At 45.7% G+C, this 19,441-nt stretch overlaps 1 protein-coding gene across 2 annotated transcripts in view; it reads left to right on the top strand.

Moving 5' to 3' along the window:
• LOC144507961 (voltage-dependent calcium channel subunit alpha-2/delta-1) overlaps positions 1-19,441 on the top strand; it is a 669,448-nt gene that overhangs the window by 493,468 nt on the left and 156,539 nt on the right. For both annotated transcript variants that reach the window (XM_078235568.1, XM_078235569.1), the window contains exons 11-12: positions 11,033-11,191; positions 11,974-12,078. In XM_078235568.1, the coding sequence (XP_078091694.1) occupies positions 11,033-11,191; positions 11,974-12,078 (264 nt within the window). The remainder of the gene's footprint in view (positions 1-11,032; positions 11,192-11,973; positions 12,079-19,441) is intronic.

Raw genomic sequence — 19,441 nt, forward strand, 5'->3', positions numbered from 1 at the left:
GCCTCTTTCTGTACTGTAGGGTTTCTATGATCTCTATGATTTCTATGAAAGGAACAGTTAATAAGGTTAATCGTGTCCGAACCATTAAAGTAATAGCAGGAAGAAGTGGATAAGTGCTGTTCAAAGAGAATTTGTCAGGCAGGGGAAACGTATTAGAAAAACTAGAAGGGGAGTAAAAAACTTCTGAACATTTTCCAGCATTTTCTGTTTCTGTGTAAAAAATAAGATCGAAATGGGAGAGAGGTAATAGAGATTGAATGGGAGAAACTGGCGGAATCATTTGGAAGATCGCTAAAGTGGGAAGTTGCTGAAGTCTATTTTCAGGCCCAATCGTTGCAGCCTTCCAGAGAGAAAGATGAAACACTGCACTTGAAGTTTGGATTGAGCTTTGGTGTAAACCAAAGTCAGAGAAGCTGGAGTCAGAATGTGTCAGGAAAGTGGACAGAATGCTCAACAAAATGGCCGCACGGTCTTCAGTTAGTGGACAAAGCAGACTAGATTGGAGGCAGCACATGCAAATTACTGTATCATCAAGAAACACGTTTGAAGTTCTGAATAACATAGTGTGGGAAGGTCTAAATCGATGCTGCATTTTCTCCAGTTGAATGAGGAAACTGCCAGCCGTTGAGGTGAAAGTAGGGCCAGAAGGAAATGTCAAAAGGGTATTGTGGTGGGTGCCTCCAGAACCCAGACAGATGAGGGGTGGATGAACCTGGTTCAGGGTTATCTTGATTAAAATCGTGGAAATGATCTGGTGGATGCAGAGCCGAGTGGAATTGGGGAATGAGGCACATGGCGGCACAGTGACACAGTGGTTAGCACTGCAGTCTCACAGCGCTAGGGACCCGGGTTAGATTCCAAACTTGGGTGACGGTCTGTGTGGAGTTTGCACATTCGCATCGTGTCTGGGTGCTCCGGCTTCCTCCCACACTCCAAAGCTGTGCAGATTAGGTGGATTGGCTATGTTAAATTGCCTTTTAATGTCCCAAGATGCGTAGGTTAGGGGGATTAGCCAAGGTAAATGTGCATCACGGGGATAGGGCCTGGGTAAGTTACTCTGCCAGAGTCAGTGCAGACTCGATGGGCCAAATGGCCGCCTCCCGTACTGTAGTGATTCTATGAAGATAAAGATAGGAATAGTATTGTGGCGATGGTTCTGACAGGCAGCGTAGGAATCTGCCCCCCCTCAGCCTTGTGATACCCACTCCCATCCTCCAACATCTGCAGTGTTGTATCTGCGGGAGTTGCAGTCTCGCTCTAAACAGACTCACTCCATGCACAATACCTGTACCTTTTCTGGGGTGTACCACCAGAATAAAATAAAAACATGGATTAAACAAAATAGATGCAAAAAATTATTGTGTTTTGTTTCTTTGTTTCATTTTGCAAATTTATTTTCATTTTTCAGTTTTAATTTCCAGCTTGCAAGCTTTGAGATTTGTCAGCATTTAGGGTGTGGGTATGAGAGTTTGTTCAAATGCTCCTCTTGGTGTTATTTCCGGCAGAGCCTGATGTTGAGTACTTGATCCTTCACAGTCTGCCTTCGTTTTTAATTGTGTGGTAATGAAGAATGATGGTAATTTCCTCCCTTTAATGTACATGCAGGTGAAGTAGCCCACTATCCTTCAGCAATAAATAAACAAAACAACGTAAAGGAAATCATAAAAGAGATGCTGTGCTGAATTATTCATTTCCATTGCGTTGGCACATTCTTTCTCTGCTTCACCAGCACTAACCTCCTCTTAATGTGAACAGTTCCACAATCACAGTACCAGCACGGCACGGTGGCACAGTGGTTAGCACTGCTGCCTCACAGCAGCAGGGACCCGGGTTCGATTCCTGGTTTGAGTCACTGTGCAGCGTTTGCACTTTCTCCCCGTGTCTGCGTGGGTTTCGTCCGGGTGCTCCGGTTTCCTCCCACAGTACGAAAGACGTGCTGGTTAGGTGCATTGGCCATGCGAAATAGTCCCTCTGTGTACCTGAACAGGCGTCAGAGTGTGGCGACTAGGAGATTTTCACAGTAACCTCATTGCAGTGTTAATGTAAGTCTACTTGTGACACTAATAAATAAACTTTAAAGCAGTATATCCCATCAAATTGACCTGTGCTATGCAGAGCATTATATTTCAATATATATTCCTAAATGAGACAAAAAAAGGATAATAAAAAATGTTTCAAGCTTCCCTGCTGAAAACACACTCCAGTAATCATGAACTTCAACAATGACACTAAGGGTGGACTTTTCCCGTCCTGCCCGCCACAGGAATCGGAGCGAGCGGGACACGGATCATGTAAAGATCTCGGGCGGGATTTCCTGGCATTGCAGCGAGTGCAGCTGGAAAATCCCGCCCTCTGTATTTCTATATATTTTCTCAAATTGGTGAATTTTATTGTGCCAGAAGTATTTTCCATTCTCTGATCAGAATATCTTGAAGTAGAATCGGAGTAATGCGAGTCTCTTTCATTCTTGGACGGTGTGTACGTGCGCATATTTTTCTTTTCCTTGGAACTTCCTCTTTAGGTGTGTATTTATATAAGATTATTGGGAATACCATAACTGCAGTCTTCAGCCCCGGCCACAAAATCTTTTTCCGCCCCAAATCCCATTTCCTATCCATCAACTCCAATCCTCCCCAAGGAAACTATTTAAGGCTGAATCACGCAGGTAACAACCTTGATGTGATATTTAACCCAGCTTGTGACCTCACCTCCACGCTGCCACTAAGAGCACCGATTTCCACCTCCAGAAGTCTGCCCGACTCTGCCCTGCCTCAGCTCAACTGCTGAAACCTTCACCTAAACCGTAGTTACCTCTGGGCTTGACCATTCCCATGCGCTCTGGGCCCACCTCCCACATTCTACCATCCAGAACTCTGCTACCTTTGCCATCATTCGCATCACATCCTATTCTGACCTTATCACTGACCTATTCTGGTTGCTGCTTAAGTACTGCTTCACGTTTAGAATTCTCACCCTTGTTTTCAAACCCCTCCACTGCTTTGACGCTCCATATTTCTGTAACCGCCTCCAGCCCCATAACCCTGCAAGATATCACGGGCTGATTGAATTCTCCCTCTTTTAGCAGCACTGATTTTTAAAACTACATCGGTGACTGTACCTTCAGCTGCTCAAGCCTCGGCTCTGTAATTCCCTCCATGAACCTCTCCAGCTCCTCTTCCTTAGATGCCGCTGAAATTGACCTTTTTGACTAAGCATTAGGTTATCTTCCCTTATGTGGCTCGGCGTCAAATTATATTTATGTGCCACCGTGAAGCACTGTGGGATGTTTATTACTTCAAAGAAGCTGTATAAATATAAGCAATTAATGTTGCTACATTGTTGTCCCTCTTCTCCCATTTCTCTGCAGGACCATATTTCCTGTACTTCAATAAATTGGATTGCGATGGGTTTCTCTTTCGACTTGAAATGTTACATTCTCCGACATGCCGTCCCATTTCCACTCCATCCTTCCCACACTTAAGCTCGGTAAAGGATTGCGACCGAACACCCCACTAATATCCACAATTCAGCCCATTAAGGAAACTGCATGAAGATATTAGAGGAGGCCACCTAAAATGTTGATCAAGCTGGGATGGCTTTAAAAGATTTCCCCTGGGTTCACTGTGCAAAGTGGAACCTAACAAATCACGAGCAAATTGCTCGATGCTGGGTCTGCGCTTTGATATGTAACACCGTGATGAATGCCTGATGCTAGCACTGCCATCAGGGTAGTTGCAACAGTCAGAGGCCAGACAATTCCCCACAGGGGAAGAATGGAAGTGCAAGTAAAACCACAAACCTCTGGACATGTTCCACCAGCGCTTATTAAGATTGCGGAGCAAGAAGAGATAATATTTGTAAAAAATGGAGCTGCTTGTTGTGAATTGGATTATACGCTCCTCCTGTAACCAATGTTAATGAAAAAGTGACAGTGAGCATAAATCAGGTGTCCAACATTTTTCTATGCGAGCATTGGTGACCTGGGAAGTATATTTTATTGAAGCCATCAGTAATCTTTACAGTGATGTTTGTGAATGCTGAATGCATCTTTCAAATTAACGTGTCCAATATTCTTCATTATAAAGTCCCGTATAGATAAACCTGTTAAATGCTGCATTTTTCAGAGGCATTAGGACTTTGGCAGTATTACTTTAAGATCTTCCTACAATCAAACCACTATGATTATTGGAGTTTTGCCGGTAAATTCATCAAGGGAAACGTCCCAACGCTTGAAATTTATCTCTTAGTATGGTCACACATTGCAAATTGAAGAAAGCCCAATTAGGAAAAATCTGACATTATCCATTGGAGTAAATGTTGACTATTTTGTGAACCGTTGTGATTTTGTTTGGATGGAAGTAAGTACACTTTGTGATGTTTCCAGATAAATTTGTCTGCAGCAAATCTCATCAGTGGTAAGATCCGATATTACTGAAAAAGGAATCAGTACAGTATAAGTACAGTAACAGTATCAGTACAGGGCAGCACGGTGGCACAGTGGTTAGCACTGCTGCCTCACAGCACCAGGGACCCAGGTTCGACTCTTGGCTTGGCTAACTGTCTGTTTAGAGTTTGCACATTCTCCCCGTGGGTTTCTTCCGGGTGCTCCGGGTTCCTCCCACAGTCCAAAGATGTGGGGATTAGGGTGGACTGGCCATGCTAAATTGCCCCTTAGTGTCAGGGGGACTAGCTAGGGTAAATGCACGGGGTTATGCAGATAGGGCCTAGGTGGGATTTTGGTTGGTGCAGGCTCGATGGGCCAAATGGCCTCCTTCTGCACTGTAGATTCTATGATAACTTGGCCGTGCTGTGACTCTCATGGTGCGATATTTAGCATACATGAAAAAATAAACTAGGTATAGCAAGATAACTGCAAAATATAATTTACCACACAGCATATTAAAAAAAATGACAGGCAGACAGACCAGCAAACAAATAAACATTTATAATGTTGTGAGATGTCGCTGGTTATTTTCGAAGTTGAAACAAATCATTTGCCTGAAGGGTTTTAATTGAGTTTGAGTTCCAAATGTCAACCTTTCTTTTCAAAATGAATCATTCTGCCCCCTGGGCACTGTTTCATTTTCTTTCAGACGGTCCCGTGTTGACAATCATCAGACTACCTGAAATATTATGAGCAGCCAATGAATCTTCTCATGAATTCTAAACACTCATGCTATTAACTGAGCTCGTCAGACTTTACCTCAACCTCACCAGCACTTCCTGATGGAAAACACAGCTTGACTGACATGAATCAATGCTCAAAGGCCTCTTTTGATCTTTAGTTCACTGAAAATCACAAAAGACATGACATAAAGACCCACATGTGTCCTCCCATCAACAATCATGGGCCGGCACGGTGGCACAGTGGTTAGCACCGCTGCCTCACAGTGCCAGGGACCCGGGTTCAATTCCGGCCTCAGGTGACTATCTATGTGAAGTTTGCACGTTCTCCCCGTGTCTGCGTGGGTTTCCTCCGGGTGCTCCGCTTTCCTCCCACACTCCAAAGATGTGCAGGTTAGGTGGATTGGCCACACTAAAATTGCCCCTTAGTGTCGCAAGGTGTGTAGGTTTGGGGAATTAGCGGAGTAAATATGTGGGGTTATGCAGGAATCGGGTAGGTGGGTGAACCAGGTTAAGATGCTCTGTCAGACAGGGTCGGTGCACACTCAATTGGCTGAATAGTCCACTGTCGGGATTCTATGGTTCTGACAATCCATTAATGGTGAAGCAACAAAAGTTTTTTTACACATATTTACAATTCCAATTTTCAAATGGAACTTGTCTCAAGTTTTTTTTAAGGGTGTCAGGCATGTAGAACCACGGAGAATTCACGAAGTAGAAAGAGGCCATTCAGCCCATCAAGCCTGTGCTCACCAAAAAAAAGAAAAAAGTAAACTAGCCACTCATTTCAATCCCATTTTACAGCACTTGGACCCACGGCCCGATCATTGGCCCCCCCGATCACGTCTGGCCCAGCCGCCTCCAAACCCGCCCCCCCCCCCCCCCCCCCCCCCCAAGAGCCCCAATCTCCCGCCACCTTCCAGCCTTGTAGGTTTCAGCACTTCAGGTGTAGATCCAGGTATCTTTTAAATGAGTTGAGTGTTTCAGCCTCAAACACCAACTTAGGCAGTGAATTCCAGATGTCTACCACCCTGTGGGTGAAAAGGTTTTTCCTCATGACCCCGCTAATCCTTCTCTGTACGATGTATGCCCCTGATAATTGATCCCTTAGCGAGGGGAAACAAGTATTTCCTGTCTACCGTATGTGATTTCTCTCTCCATGCAAGGAACATGGGTTTTGCTGGCTAGGCCTGCATACATTGCCCATCCGTAATTGCCTGCTTATGTTCGAGATTGAACAAAGAACAAAGAACAGTACAGCACAGGAAACAGGCCCTTCGGCCCTCTAAGCCTGTGCCGCTCCTTGGTCCAACTAGACCAATCGTTTGTATCCCTCCATTCCCAGGCTGCTCATGTGACTATCCAGGTAAGTCTTAAACGATGTCAGCGTGCCTGCCTCCACCACCCTACTTGGCAGCGCATTCCAGGCCCCCACCACCCTCTGTGTAAAAAACGTCCCTCTGATGTCTGAGTTATACTTCGCCCCTCTCAGCTTGAGCCCGTGACCCCTCGTGATCGTCACCTCCGACCTGGGAAAAAGCTTCCCACTGTTCACCCTATCTATACCCTTCATAATCTTGTACACCTCTATTAGATCTCCCCTCATTCTCCATCTTTCCAAGGAGAACAACCCCAGTCTACCCAATCTCTCCTCATAGCTAAGACCCTCCATACCAGGCAACATCCTGGTAAACCTTCTCTGCACTCTCTCCAATGCCTCCACGTCCTTCTGGTAGTGCGGCGACCAGAACTGGACGCAGTACTCCAAATGTGGCCTAACCAGCGTTCTATACATCTGCATTGGTGTAGAATTCACTATCTTTCCTCATACCCTACTTGCTTTTTGCTTTAAATTTGAGGGTTCAGTCCCAATTAGGACTCAAAGTTGTACACAGGTGTTGGAAGTTTGCATGGGCTGATGCTGTTTGGCTGCAAGTTTGCAATGCTTTTTCCCGTAATTACAATTTCTACATCAACACCAACGGATAACTAATGCTGTCACCAACATTGAAAATCATTACAAGCAATTTTCCAGACATATTGGCCGGAATTCTCCCAAAATTTCCAAATGTTCATTTGGAATACTGTGTACAGTTCTGGTCACCCTATTATAGAAAGGATATTATTAAACTAGCAAGAGTACAGAAAAGATTTACTTGGATGCTACCGGGACTTGATGGTTTGAGTTATAAGGAGAGGCTGGATAGACTGGGACTTTTTTCCCTGGAGCGTAAGAGGCTTACGGCTGATATTATAGAGATCATAGAATCATAGAAACACTACAGTGCAGAAAGAGGCCATCTGGCCCATTGAGTCTGCACCGACCACAATCCCACCCAGGCCCTACCCCCTTATCCCTACACATTTACCCACTAATCCCTCTAACCTACGCATCTCAGGACACCTAAGGGGCAATTTTAGCATGGCCAATCAACCTAACCCGCACATCTTTGGACTGTGGGAGGAAACCGGAGCACGCGGAGGAAACCCACGCAGACACGAGGAGAATGTGCAAACTCCACACAGACAGTGACCCAAGCCGGGAATCGCACCCAGGTCCCTGGAGCTGTGAAGCAGCAGTGCTAACCACTGTGCTACCGTGCCACCCACAATGATGAGGGGCACAGATCAGCTAGATAGTCAATATCTTTTCCCAAAGGTAGGGGAGTCTAAAACTAGAGGGCATAGGTTTAAGGTGAGCGGGGAGAGATACAAAAGGGTCCAGTGTTGCAATTTTTTCACACAGAGGGTGGTGAGCGTCTTGAACGAGCTGCCAGAGGTAGTAGTAGAGGTGGGTACAATTTTGTCTTTTAAAAAGCGTTTAGACAATTACATGGGTATAGAGGGATATGGGCCAAACGTGGGCAATTGGGACTAGCTTAGTTATAAAAACTGGGCGGCATGGACAAGTTGAGCTGAAGGGCCTGTTTCCATGCTGTAAACCTCTATGACTCTAAGTGTTGAATTTGCGTGAAAACTGGAGTAAATCATGCTGGTTTTTTCAGTGGGAGTTCAGAGAAGAATCTCCCACACGCTGTGCACTGCTGAGTGCACCAGCGTGAATCACACTGAAATTCAGTGAGCCTATTTCTGCTGGAGAGGCGGGCAGCATAGCACTGAGCGGGCGACTGCGCATATGTCGATTTCTCAGCACCGAGATCGGTGCATATGCAGTGGTCCCACACTGTCAGCCACCTGATTGCTGGCCAGTCCATGCAACTCCCACCATGGCCAGGCCTGACCACTGGCCCCCCGACCACGTCCGGCCCAACCTCCACCACCTCCCCGCAGCCCCGATCTCCCACCCTCTGCTCCCATCACCCCCCCCACCAGCTGTCATGACCCCCCCCTTGCAGTCCTGATGCCCCTCCCCAAGGATGGCACCCCCCAACCCCAATGGCCAGCCCCGATCGCTGATCTCCCTCCCTGCCCCACCGATCCTGACTGCAGAGTGGCAGTGGGAGCCCCCACCCCCACCGATTGCCTCCCACATGCCCCACCCCTTGGCATTGTCCAATGGGCAGTGCTTGGGTGCCCCCTGGCATTGGCACTTTGCCCCTTGGGCAATGCCAGGGGGCCCAGGCCGGCACTGCCAAGGTGTCAATGCCCAAGGGGCACCACCCTCCTGCCACCCGATCCTCTGCAGGGCCCCGATTGCCCCCCCTCCACTCCAGCGGGGTCGGGCCACCAGCTCCCTGAAAGTGGGGAGCTATAGTAATCCCCGCTGGAGTGAAACACTCTGGTGGGGGGTGTGTGTGGGGTTGGGTGGGGGGATGCTCTCAGGCCCAGAGATTTCAGTCCCGAGCCCGCTGAACACATTAAAAATATATGGTAATGTGCATTACCATAATTTATGTGACTCCCCGCCGATTTCCGACATGGATGTGACACCACCGGGAATCCAGCGCTGGGAGATGCGAGCGGGCCGGGACGCCCAGTGCGGATCCCACACATCGGGCGCCGCTGGGATCTCCCAGCCAGCTGCACTAAAAGATTTTCAGGAGATCTGATCCACTGCTGTCAAAGGGAAGATGGTAGAAGCGTAGTGGCATTCTTGCTGGACTAGTAATCCAGAGACCCAGGCCAATGCTCTGGGGCCCTGTGTTCACCACGGCTGATGATGAAATTTGAATCCAACAGAAATCAGGAATTAAAAATCTAATGTTGATCATGAAACTATTGCCAATTGTCGTAAAAACACATCTGGTTCACTAATGTCCTTTGGAGAGGGAAATCTGCCGTCCCACAAGTGACTGCAGATCCACAGCAATGCAGTTGACTCTTAAATTAGGAATGGGCAATAAATGCTGGTCTGGCCAGTGATGCCCACATCCCATGAATGAATAGATCAAAATAGTTAGCGAAGAAACCCGCATTTGAAGTTCCTCAGGTGTTTGAAAATATTTATTGCTAAGTGCCCAATTAGTCGGAATGGACAGGTAGAAATTTGCAGTTTACACTATCAGTGCCAAATTTGATATTGTTCGTGGGCTGTCTCATTGCACTGTGTAGAGACCTGGTTGAACAAAAGCCAAGGGGAAGGCCCCAGTGCCGAGGCAGCCTGCAGGAAGTGGGACAGACATGTTGGCCAGGCTTTTACTGGCACACCCGCCCCGGCCCAAGCGAGGTTGTAAAATACCAGCCGTTGTGTAGGGATTCCTGTGTTAATAGGAGCTACAACATGTGCTAGAAACATTGTTTTCTGTGAGAAATTGTTGTCATGGTATTTTTCAGATATATTTTGTAAAGATTCTGTTGGTGTGATTTGTTTCAATATAGTTTAGAAAGGTAAAACCTGTGGCAAACATTAACGAATTGTGGTTTTATGCCCAGACGATACCACTTGGCACTTGGTCAAATGCCCAGACTCAGAAGCCTTCTACGTTTTAAGATTCATTCACAATCTTTTTTAGTGCCGAATCATTGACCTAATCTGGCAAAAGAAATGTTATTTGCTGGTTTTAGGTACAGACCTGTTGTGGTCATGGATGTTCCAGCAGGTGAAAGAGTGATAGGAAGTTTTACAGTCCCCTGCTAGCAGGTAAAATTCCTGTAAAATTCCTCGGGTGACTTTCCCACTGCCTTCTCACCCACTCCAAACCGTCTGCAGTTTTACGTGTGATGGGCAAGGCCCAAGGCAGGATCCCTGCCTGTGCCTCAATCGAGGGCCTTAAATAAGGGCCACTGAAGGGCTGCTTCCTGCCTGGTTTCCATTTTGAGGCAAGTGGGAGAGGTTCAGGGACAGGAGGGAATCCCGACAGGTCACCCTGCTCGGGCCTGAGGTGGGAACAGCTGGGGGGGGGGGGGCGGGGGGGTAACCTCCTTCATCAGCTATCTTCCCACATTGGGAACCCCTCTCTTCTGCAAAGCCTGTTTCTTGTGGTGCACCCTGCCACCCAAACCACCCCAACCCGCCGTGAAACTCTCCACACTGAGCTGATTTTTGTAGGCAGAAGAAATCTGGCCATTTTTTCCACATTGTGGGGTAAGTACCAGTGTTGTAGCTGTACTGGAACAGCATGGCTGGGGGTGCGGGTAGTTTTTAGAGCACAAGTTTTCGGTACTGCGGCTGGGAGGTCTTCAAGGCACACGGCTTTTGCTGTATCCTATGTCACCAGAGGTTGCAAGCCTCGTGCTAGATTTTGTGTGGGGACAAGGCACAAATTAATTTTAAATAACTAATCGATCGCATGCATTGAAATAGTGGAGAGAACAATGGCGTACAGACTCATTATTTTACATTGGAACAGCACCAGCTGAGATCAGTTAATCAGCACAAGCTCACGATTGAACGTGATACCTAGACTGTGTAGATTAGTCTGGATCTGGATCTGCTAAGTATGGGACCAAGTAACTGGTTTGTGTAATGCATTTGATTGAAACCCCACTTTCATTTGCTCTATTTCAGTTCAACAATCAAGCAAATTCTGTCAGCTGCTTCAGACATCTTGTGCAAGCCAATGTGAGGAACAAGAAGGTCCTCAAAGATGCGGTTAACAAAATACAGGCGAAAGGAATCACCGACTATAAAAAAGGGTTTACATTTGCTTTTGAGCAATTGCTAAATGTAAGTAGCAATATTTCTGCTCCCAAATGATTACATGGGTGAAATCACATTGAATTCAGTTCTGAGATTATGCTAAATACTTAGTAGGCATATTCAGTTTTAAATCCATAGAGTTGAATGCGAAGTATGCTGATAATTTCAAACTTAGACAAATGAGAAAATATCAATGTTACAATTGTGGTCTGATCAATGAGATCACCTGATGAAGGAGCAGTGCTCCGAAAGCTCGTGCTACCAAATAAGCCTGTTGGACTTTAACCTGGTGTTGTGAGACTTCTTACTGTGCTTACCCCAGTCCAATGCCGGCATCTCCGCATCATGATCAATGAGTAGTTAAGGGACAATTCAGTTCATATTCTGATCAATGCAGCAACCTAAAACAAAATAAATTAAGATACTCCAATAAATTGGAGTTGTACTTGAGAATCTCTTTTATAGAATCATAGAGCAGAATTTTATGGTCCCCCTGATGATTCTCCCATCCACCCTCAAGATGTCCCATTATTGCCTATTCTCCTGGCCTATTGAGAACACGTAAATGCCTCATCCTGCCCCGCCTGCTGCCATTTTACCCTCATCAGGAGGAAGACCATATCTTGGCAGATTTTACTGGGTGAGCTGGTGTTGGGCAGGAGGGGTGGGGGTGATAAGGCCCCTATGGCCTGTTCACCCTTAGGCCTATTCAGACTCCAATTCCAGAGATATACAGAGTTAACTTTTTGAGACCAATATGACTTCTTTGGAACAGTTTGTGATTAATGTTCCCTATTCTTCCATTGCAGTTCAATGTGTCCAGAGCTAATTGCAACAAGATAATTATGCTATTTACAGACGGTGGTGAAGAGAGAGCCCAGGAAATCTTTACAACGTACAACCAGGACAAAAAAGTAAGTACCCATAAAAATATTGCTTTTGACGGAAAAATGCAGTGGCTATTAAAATTGATATTTACAGAGTTGGCATGATTAGAAATGATCTAAATGAATATAGCTCCCATGCAATCCACTGTGACCCAAATAGAGGGCAATTTTTGTCTTGCTTGCAAAAGTCAACTTATTGGGACCCGATTCAAATTTCTTTTTGGCCAAGAATTATTCAGCATAACGTAAAAACCTAAAGTGCCATGAGGAGATATTCCTGAAATAATAGTGTTGTAAACCTGCAAATGTAAACGCTTCCCTAGAGATGAATAATTTTTCTTCATTAGAAAATGAAATAATAACTGGAGTCAGACTAATCTCTTTGCAGCATAGTTCTTTGAACTACTGTAACAATAGCTCTTCAATATAATGATGCAATGTAATGAATGCATCGTGAGTCAAATGATATTGCTTAGAAAAACTTCCTCCAAGAACTACATTAAGCCAAAGCAACGATAATACATTATATGTAAACAATGTATTATCGGAGATATTGATGTTAACATTCAGAAGGACATAAGAACTAGGAGCACGAGTAGGTAATTCAGCCCCTTGAGCCTGCTCCGTCATTTAATGATCATGGCTGATCTCATCACGGCCTCAACTCTACTCCTGCCAGTTCGCCATAGCCCTTTAAACCCTTAATAATTCAATCTGTCTTTCACTGGCTCACAACTTAGCACTTGGTACACATGGACGGCATGGTGGCACAGTGGTTAGCACTGCTGCCTCTCAGAGCCAGGGACCCATGTTCGATTCCCGGCTTGGGTCACTGTCTGTGCGGAGTCTGCACGTTCTCCCCGTCTCTGAGTGGGTTTCCTCCGGGTGCTCCGGTTTCCTCCCACAGTCCAAATGATGTGCTGGTTAGGTGCTTGGCCGTGTTAAATTCTCCCTCAGTGTACTCGAACAAGTGCCAGAGTATGACGACTAGGGGACTTTCACAGTAACTTCATTGCAGTGTTTAATGTAAGCTTACTTGTGACACTAATAAATAAACCTAAACTTAACTTAATGGTAGAATATACAGAACAAACTTTATTGATATCTAGTCATTGTGACACTGAGACAGCGATTGACCGAACTGTGTAGAGAGAGAGCAATTTTCTGGCTTCTGTATCCTTTGAGTGATCTGAAAAACTATTGAAAACCATTCTCTTTTATACCCATTGTACCCATATTTTGCCTACATTAGAGGTATATGTCACAACTAAGACAAACATCACCCTAGACACGAACATTATACTTCATTCACTCGTGTTACTGTTGCTACATGGATAGGATGGGAATAGAGGGATATGATCCCCAGAAGGGTCGGGGGTTTTAGTTCAGTCGGGCAGCATGGTCGGTGCAGGCTTGGAGGGCCGAAGGACCTGTTCCTGTGCTGTAATTTTCTTTGTTCTTTGTTACACATTTCTTTGCATAAGAACTTGTATGTAACACTTAGGCCGGGATTTTCCCCGACATCAGCAAAGGCCGATCTCGGGTGGGAAAAGCAATGTTTGTCGGTGGCTTCCTCAGCCATATAGGGCAGCATTTTGAAAAGAGAAGGTCAAGTCATGGGTCCCATGGCATATTGCTGGCAGGACGGCTTCTGATTCACCCACCCCGCTGGCAACTTAGAAGCCATGAGGATCGGGGCGCCATCTTCAAAGGCTGACTCAGGGCAAAATGAGCAAATCAGCTCACCTGGCTATCCCACTGGCACTGCCTGGGCACCTCGTAGCACCACCTGGACACCATTTGCGCACTGCCTGGCAATGCCCGGGCCCAAGCTATACTGGTAGGTGGGTGCCAGGCCAAAGTCCGGGCATGACGCTACCTCCCCCTCAGTGCTGCACTAACCTGAGCTCCCCTGGAAGGTCTGCTCCCAGGTGCGCGCCTTCGGAGACCAGTCGTGATTTACGCTGTTCTGCCAGTTGCGCCGCCGTGGCTGGATTTCCTAATGGGGTCGGGTGGGATGATTTTGACATAGGTTAATCATATGTTAACTTATTATAATGACATTTAATAATGCTGATGGGGAAGGGGACAATCATGTCACATTCTTACGCTGACGTAAAATACGACTTTGCACTTCTCACGACTTTTCCAGTTTGCATCGGGCGAGTTCGGTGACACGAGTGGAAAATCCCAGCCTTAGACTTTAAAAGATGAGTTCTGCTTTCTCCTCACACACTCCAAGGCCATCTGTTTACCTTGGAAAGTCTGTTGCTCTATCGTGCAAAGAGATTTTACGATATTACCCTTTCACTGCCCAAGATGTTCGACATGCACTTTTCCAGAATGTCCAGCAGCTGGTAGAGCTCATTCTGGAATAAAGGAAAGTCTGTTGGTGTTAGCTCTTGCAAAATATTTCCTTTGGTCGTTTTAAGATCTCTCTGGCCATTTTCAGTTATGTTTATTATGCTCTTAGATGTTACTCATACTTCCTCACACTCAGGACTCTTGTCGAAGCGCTGTCATGCTTTGATGTTTGTTAACAAATTAATCGAGGAGGAATTTGGAATAATTTATCTTGAGATGTTGCTATTAAATTCAACTCAACATTCAGCTTTTAGGAATGCAACTGTCAATTTAAACAAAACATCTGTGCTGAACATTGCTGCTTGCAGGCCACATCGGTTTGAGACAATGGAGGCTTCTGAAGGACACTCCACTGAACATTCACACATAGGGGGGCAATTTATTGGTGCAGGGCGCTGGTCAGCCTCTTTTCTGAGACTCTGGGCTCACTTAAACATGATGTGGAGATGCCGGCGTTGGACTGGGGTAAGCACAATAAGAAGTCTCACAACACCAGGTTAAAGTCCAACAGGTTTATTTGGCAGCACTAGCTTTCGGAGCCTCAAGCTCCTTCTTCAGGTGAGTGAGGACTTGTGTTCACAAACAGGGCATATATAGACACAAACTCAATTTACAAGATACTGGTTGGAATGCGAGTCCTTACAGGTAATCAAGTCTTAAAGGTACAGACAATGTGAGTGGAGAGAGGGTTAAGCACAGGTTAAAGAGATGTGTATTGTCTCCAGCCAGGACAGTTAGTGAGATTTTGCAAGCCCAGGCAAGTCATGGAGGTTACAGATAGTGTGACATGAACCCAAGATTCCGGTTGAGGCTGTCCTCATGTGTGCGGAACTTGGCTATCAGTTTCTGCTCAGCGATTCTGCGTTGTACTGTGTCGTGAAGGCCGCCTTGGAGAACGCTTACCCGAAGATCAGGGGCTGAATGCCCTTGACTGCTGAAATGTTCCTCGACTGGAAGGGAACACTCCTGCCTGATGATTGTCGAGCAGTGTTCATTCATCCGTTGTCGTAGCGTCGGCATGGCCTCCCCAATGTACCATGCCTCGGGACATCCTTTCCTGCAGCGTAACAGGTAGACAACGTTGGCCGAGTTGCAAATGTATGTACCGTGTACCTGGTGGATGGTGTTCTCACGTGAGATGATGGCATCCGTGTCAATGATCCGGCACGTCTTGCAGAGGTTGCTGTGGCAGGGTTGTGTGGTGTCGTGGTCACTGTTCTCCTGAAGGCTGGGTATTTGCTGCGGACAATGGTCTGTTTAAGGTTGTGCGGTTGTTTGAAGGCAAGAAGTGGGGGTGTGGGGATGGCCTTGGCGAGATGTTCGTCTTCATCTATGACATGTGTCACTTAAACATGAAGTGGAGATGCCGGCGTTGGACTGGGGTGAACACAGTAAGAGTTTTAACAACACCAGGTTAAAGTCCAACAGGTTTATTTGGTAGCAAATACCATTAGCTTTTGGACCGCTGCTCCTTCGTCAGATGGAGTGGAAATGTGCTCTCAAACAGGGCACAGAGACACAAAATCAAATTACAGAATACTGATTAGAATGCAAATCCCTACAACCAACCAGATCTTAAAGATACAGACAATGTGGGTGGAGGGAGCATTAAGCACAGGTTAAAGAGATGTGTATTGTCTCCAGACAGGACAGCCTTCAAGTCCAGGAGGCAAGCTGTGGGGGCACCTGTGCTTAATGCTCCCTCCACCCACATTGTCTGTATCTTTAAGATCTGGTTGGCTGTCGGAATTCGCATTCTAATCAGTATTCTGTAACTTGATTTTGTGTCTCTGTGCCTTGTTTGAGAGCACATTTCCACTCCATCTGACGAAGGAGCAGCGCTCCGAAAGCTAATGGTATTTGCTACCAAATAAACCTTTTGGACTTTAACCTGGTGTTGTTAAAACTCTTACTGTGTTCACTTACACATACCAGGCAAGTTGCAGACTGTCAGACAGATCGGCACTGCTTGTTGGATTGAAGACTGGAAGTCCTTTTTGCCAATTGGATAGATCACTTCAAAGGCTCTGCTGGGAGGGGTGAAACCATGAACAGGCAGGGGGCGAGGTGAGCTCATTACACTTGGGCTGTGTTTATGCCCATGATTGTGGGTTGTCTAAACTAGGGTAGAATTAAGGATCAGGGTAGCCAATAAGGTTAAACCGAGGCTTCACCTGATGCAATTCTTTCAAAGCTATCTCTGTCTTTTGGCTAAGGTGAAGCATCAGGTCAAGGCCAGGAGAGGGTGCAATGCCTGATTCTGTTGTCTTGGATCTTGTTTGATCGAGCCCAAGATGGGATGCAATGTCATCTTGTCAGCTTGGATCTGGTTTGTCCCTTATGTGGGAATCATGATTAGACTTCATTTGGATTGGCTTTCTGAATAGAATTGAAGTACCGAAAAAAAAATGAAAGTCCTGTCACCAGCAATTGAGATTGCAGGTGAGAGGAGTTTACACTCGAGGTGGATTGGGGTCCCGGGATGGCAGTGAACCAGATTACTTGTGTGGGTGCACTCTTCACTCAACACTTTCGAGGACCTGATGGAACTGATCAGAGGCGGCTGCGGGCAATCGGTGTTCTCATTACTTTTTATCGGACCCTTATTCCCATCCTAAAAGGGGACTGTCATTGAATCAGGCAGGTGCTTTGGAGCTGTCGGGAGGCTCCTTGTAAAAAAGTACAGGCTGGGACCACATTTTGAGGTTATCACTGCCCCGTGATACAAGGCGAGGCAGGAACTGGCTACCTGCAGCCCAATTTACAAATTCACTAAATGATTTAATCAGCAGGCACAGTAGCCTCTGAAACCAGGAGGACGTTCTGGAATCTACTGATGACCACTAAACCATTTGTGATTGTTGGGAAACCCATCTGGTTCACGAATGTCCTTTAGGGAAGGAAATCTGCCGTCCTTACCTGCTGTGTCCTATATGTTACTCTTGAGCCACAGCAATGACTCTGAACTGTCCTCCAAGGGCAACTAGGGATGGGCAATAAATGCTGGCCAGCCAGCAACACCCATGTCCCATGAATGAATTTTAAAAAGTGACGTTTTGTTACAGAGAGTGATATAAAAACATTTAAAATTCGCTGTTAACCTTATTTTGTCCTTTTACACATTCACCATGTCACATTAGAGCATTCATCAACTCAACCTTCTGCAACATAGAGAGCGGTATGAAGTCAAATGAATGTTATGATTTTCAGTTCACATAAAATGAGATTTCATTTATCAATGGTTAAAGTGAAGGAACTCAGAGCGCTGCATTCTGCTCAGTCTCTCCATCTCTAACGGTGCGTAGGTTCGCTGTTCTTGGCATGTTGTTCAGCCTCTGGGTAACTGTTGTGCTACAACCCGAGGGTCATGCTGCTGTGTGCCTAGATATAGGGCAATGAACATGAACTCCTAATTGTAGGGGACTGCTTGCAGTGTCCAGTGACATTAAACCCCAGAGAATTTCTAGTGAGAACCTGGGATTTGTAATATTCCCTCTGAACCAAAATGTGAAGTTATGTACACATGACCCAGTAATAACGCATTGTCCTTGTGGCTGTATTTACTCACATATTCCCTTGTGATCTCCTGGACATCAGAAAGACTGTAATGGACTCTGGTTTCAGCTAGAAATGACAGAACAGATTTATGAACGCAGTAACAATAGACAATACAACACATTTATCCAAACTTTCTCAACACAAAAGGTGAAACCATTGTTTATTCCCTCTCTTACAGACCTGAGGGGGTTTAATTTAAACAGTCCTGATTTCTCCTCTCTCCATGAATAGAAAGGTGGTTTAGTTTTTTATTTCTGTCTTTTTAAGCAGTGGCATATTCCCCAATTCCTCTGTTCCGGTGCGATCCACTTTTTCTATTAATAACCCCACAGCAAACTCGAGATGATGTGAACTTAGAGAGGTGGTTTATTCACACGCGCTCCAACACGTGACGAGGCGTGCAGTGTAGAATCCTATTTTACTCATACATTAAAGAGGTGGAGACAGGGAAAGAAAGGTTTAGCGGCAAAGACTGGAGAATAAAGAATTGATTCACTTCAGTCCAGAGTACAGAATCAAAGTCCAATGGTGTATTCTTTCATAGAGTTTGGCAGGATGAAGACTGATGCTGGATAATTCACATTTTCAGTAGCGATGACTTCCATAATGGGATAGCCACAGAGAGATGAATTAGTTTTGTCGGTGATGGTATCGAAGTTCAGAGGTTCCAGCAGAAACAGTATAGAAGGGGGACTGGCATTCACCTGGACCTAGCCCGAGCCCTTGTCCTGAGCTGTTGCTTGCTGGATGAAAGATGGCTGACTGACTGACAGTAGAGCAAGACAGGGTAAGGAAGCGGATGTGGAACAGCGTGACAATCCGACTCTGTCTCTATACGGAGCAGTGTGACAATGCGACTCTGTCTCCATACTGAGCAGTGTGACAATCCGATTCTGTCTCTATATGGAGCAATGTGACAATTCGACTGTCTCTATATGGAGCAGTGTGACAATCCGATTCTGTCTCTATATGGAGCAATGTGACAATTCGACTGTCTCTATATGGAGCAGTGTGACAATCCGATTCTGTCTCTATACAGAGCAGGGTGACAATTCAACTGTCTTTCCACGGCAGTTACAGCCCAACTTATCCACTTACTTTAATGTTTCCCTGAACTTGCATCGAATGCAAGATGCTGCCAACTGCCCGTATTTCCCAGCTGATTATTTTAACTTGACCGATTTTAGGACAACGCAGTGTGTCTAAGAGTTTTTTTACTTCTTTTGCTTAGTAATAATGACTTGAAAGTGATAGTTGGACGTTGCTGTGAAGGAAGCCCTCAAAGAGGGCAGAGCAGCAAACATTGAAGAAAACTTTCTCAGTGTTAGCAAATAAACATTGGATGAATGAACACCACTTCAAACTCACTTTTCTTATTCAATCTGCAAATTTAGTTAATTTTAAGCCATCAACCATTGTGCTTTGTTGCATTCATCCACTGCGATTCTGGAGGAGAATGGACACACAG

This window comes from Mustelus asterias, chromosome 19 (assembly GCF_964213995.1).
Source record: "Mustelus asterias chromosome 19, sMusAst1.hap1.1, whole genome shotgun sequence".
In the NCBI taxonomy this organism is placed as follows: Eukaryota; Metazoa; Chordata; class Chondrichthyes; order Carcharhiniformes; family Triakidae; genus Mustelus; species Mustelus asterias.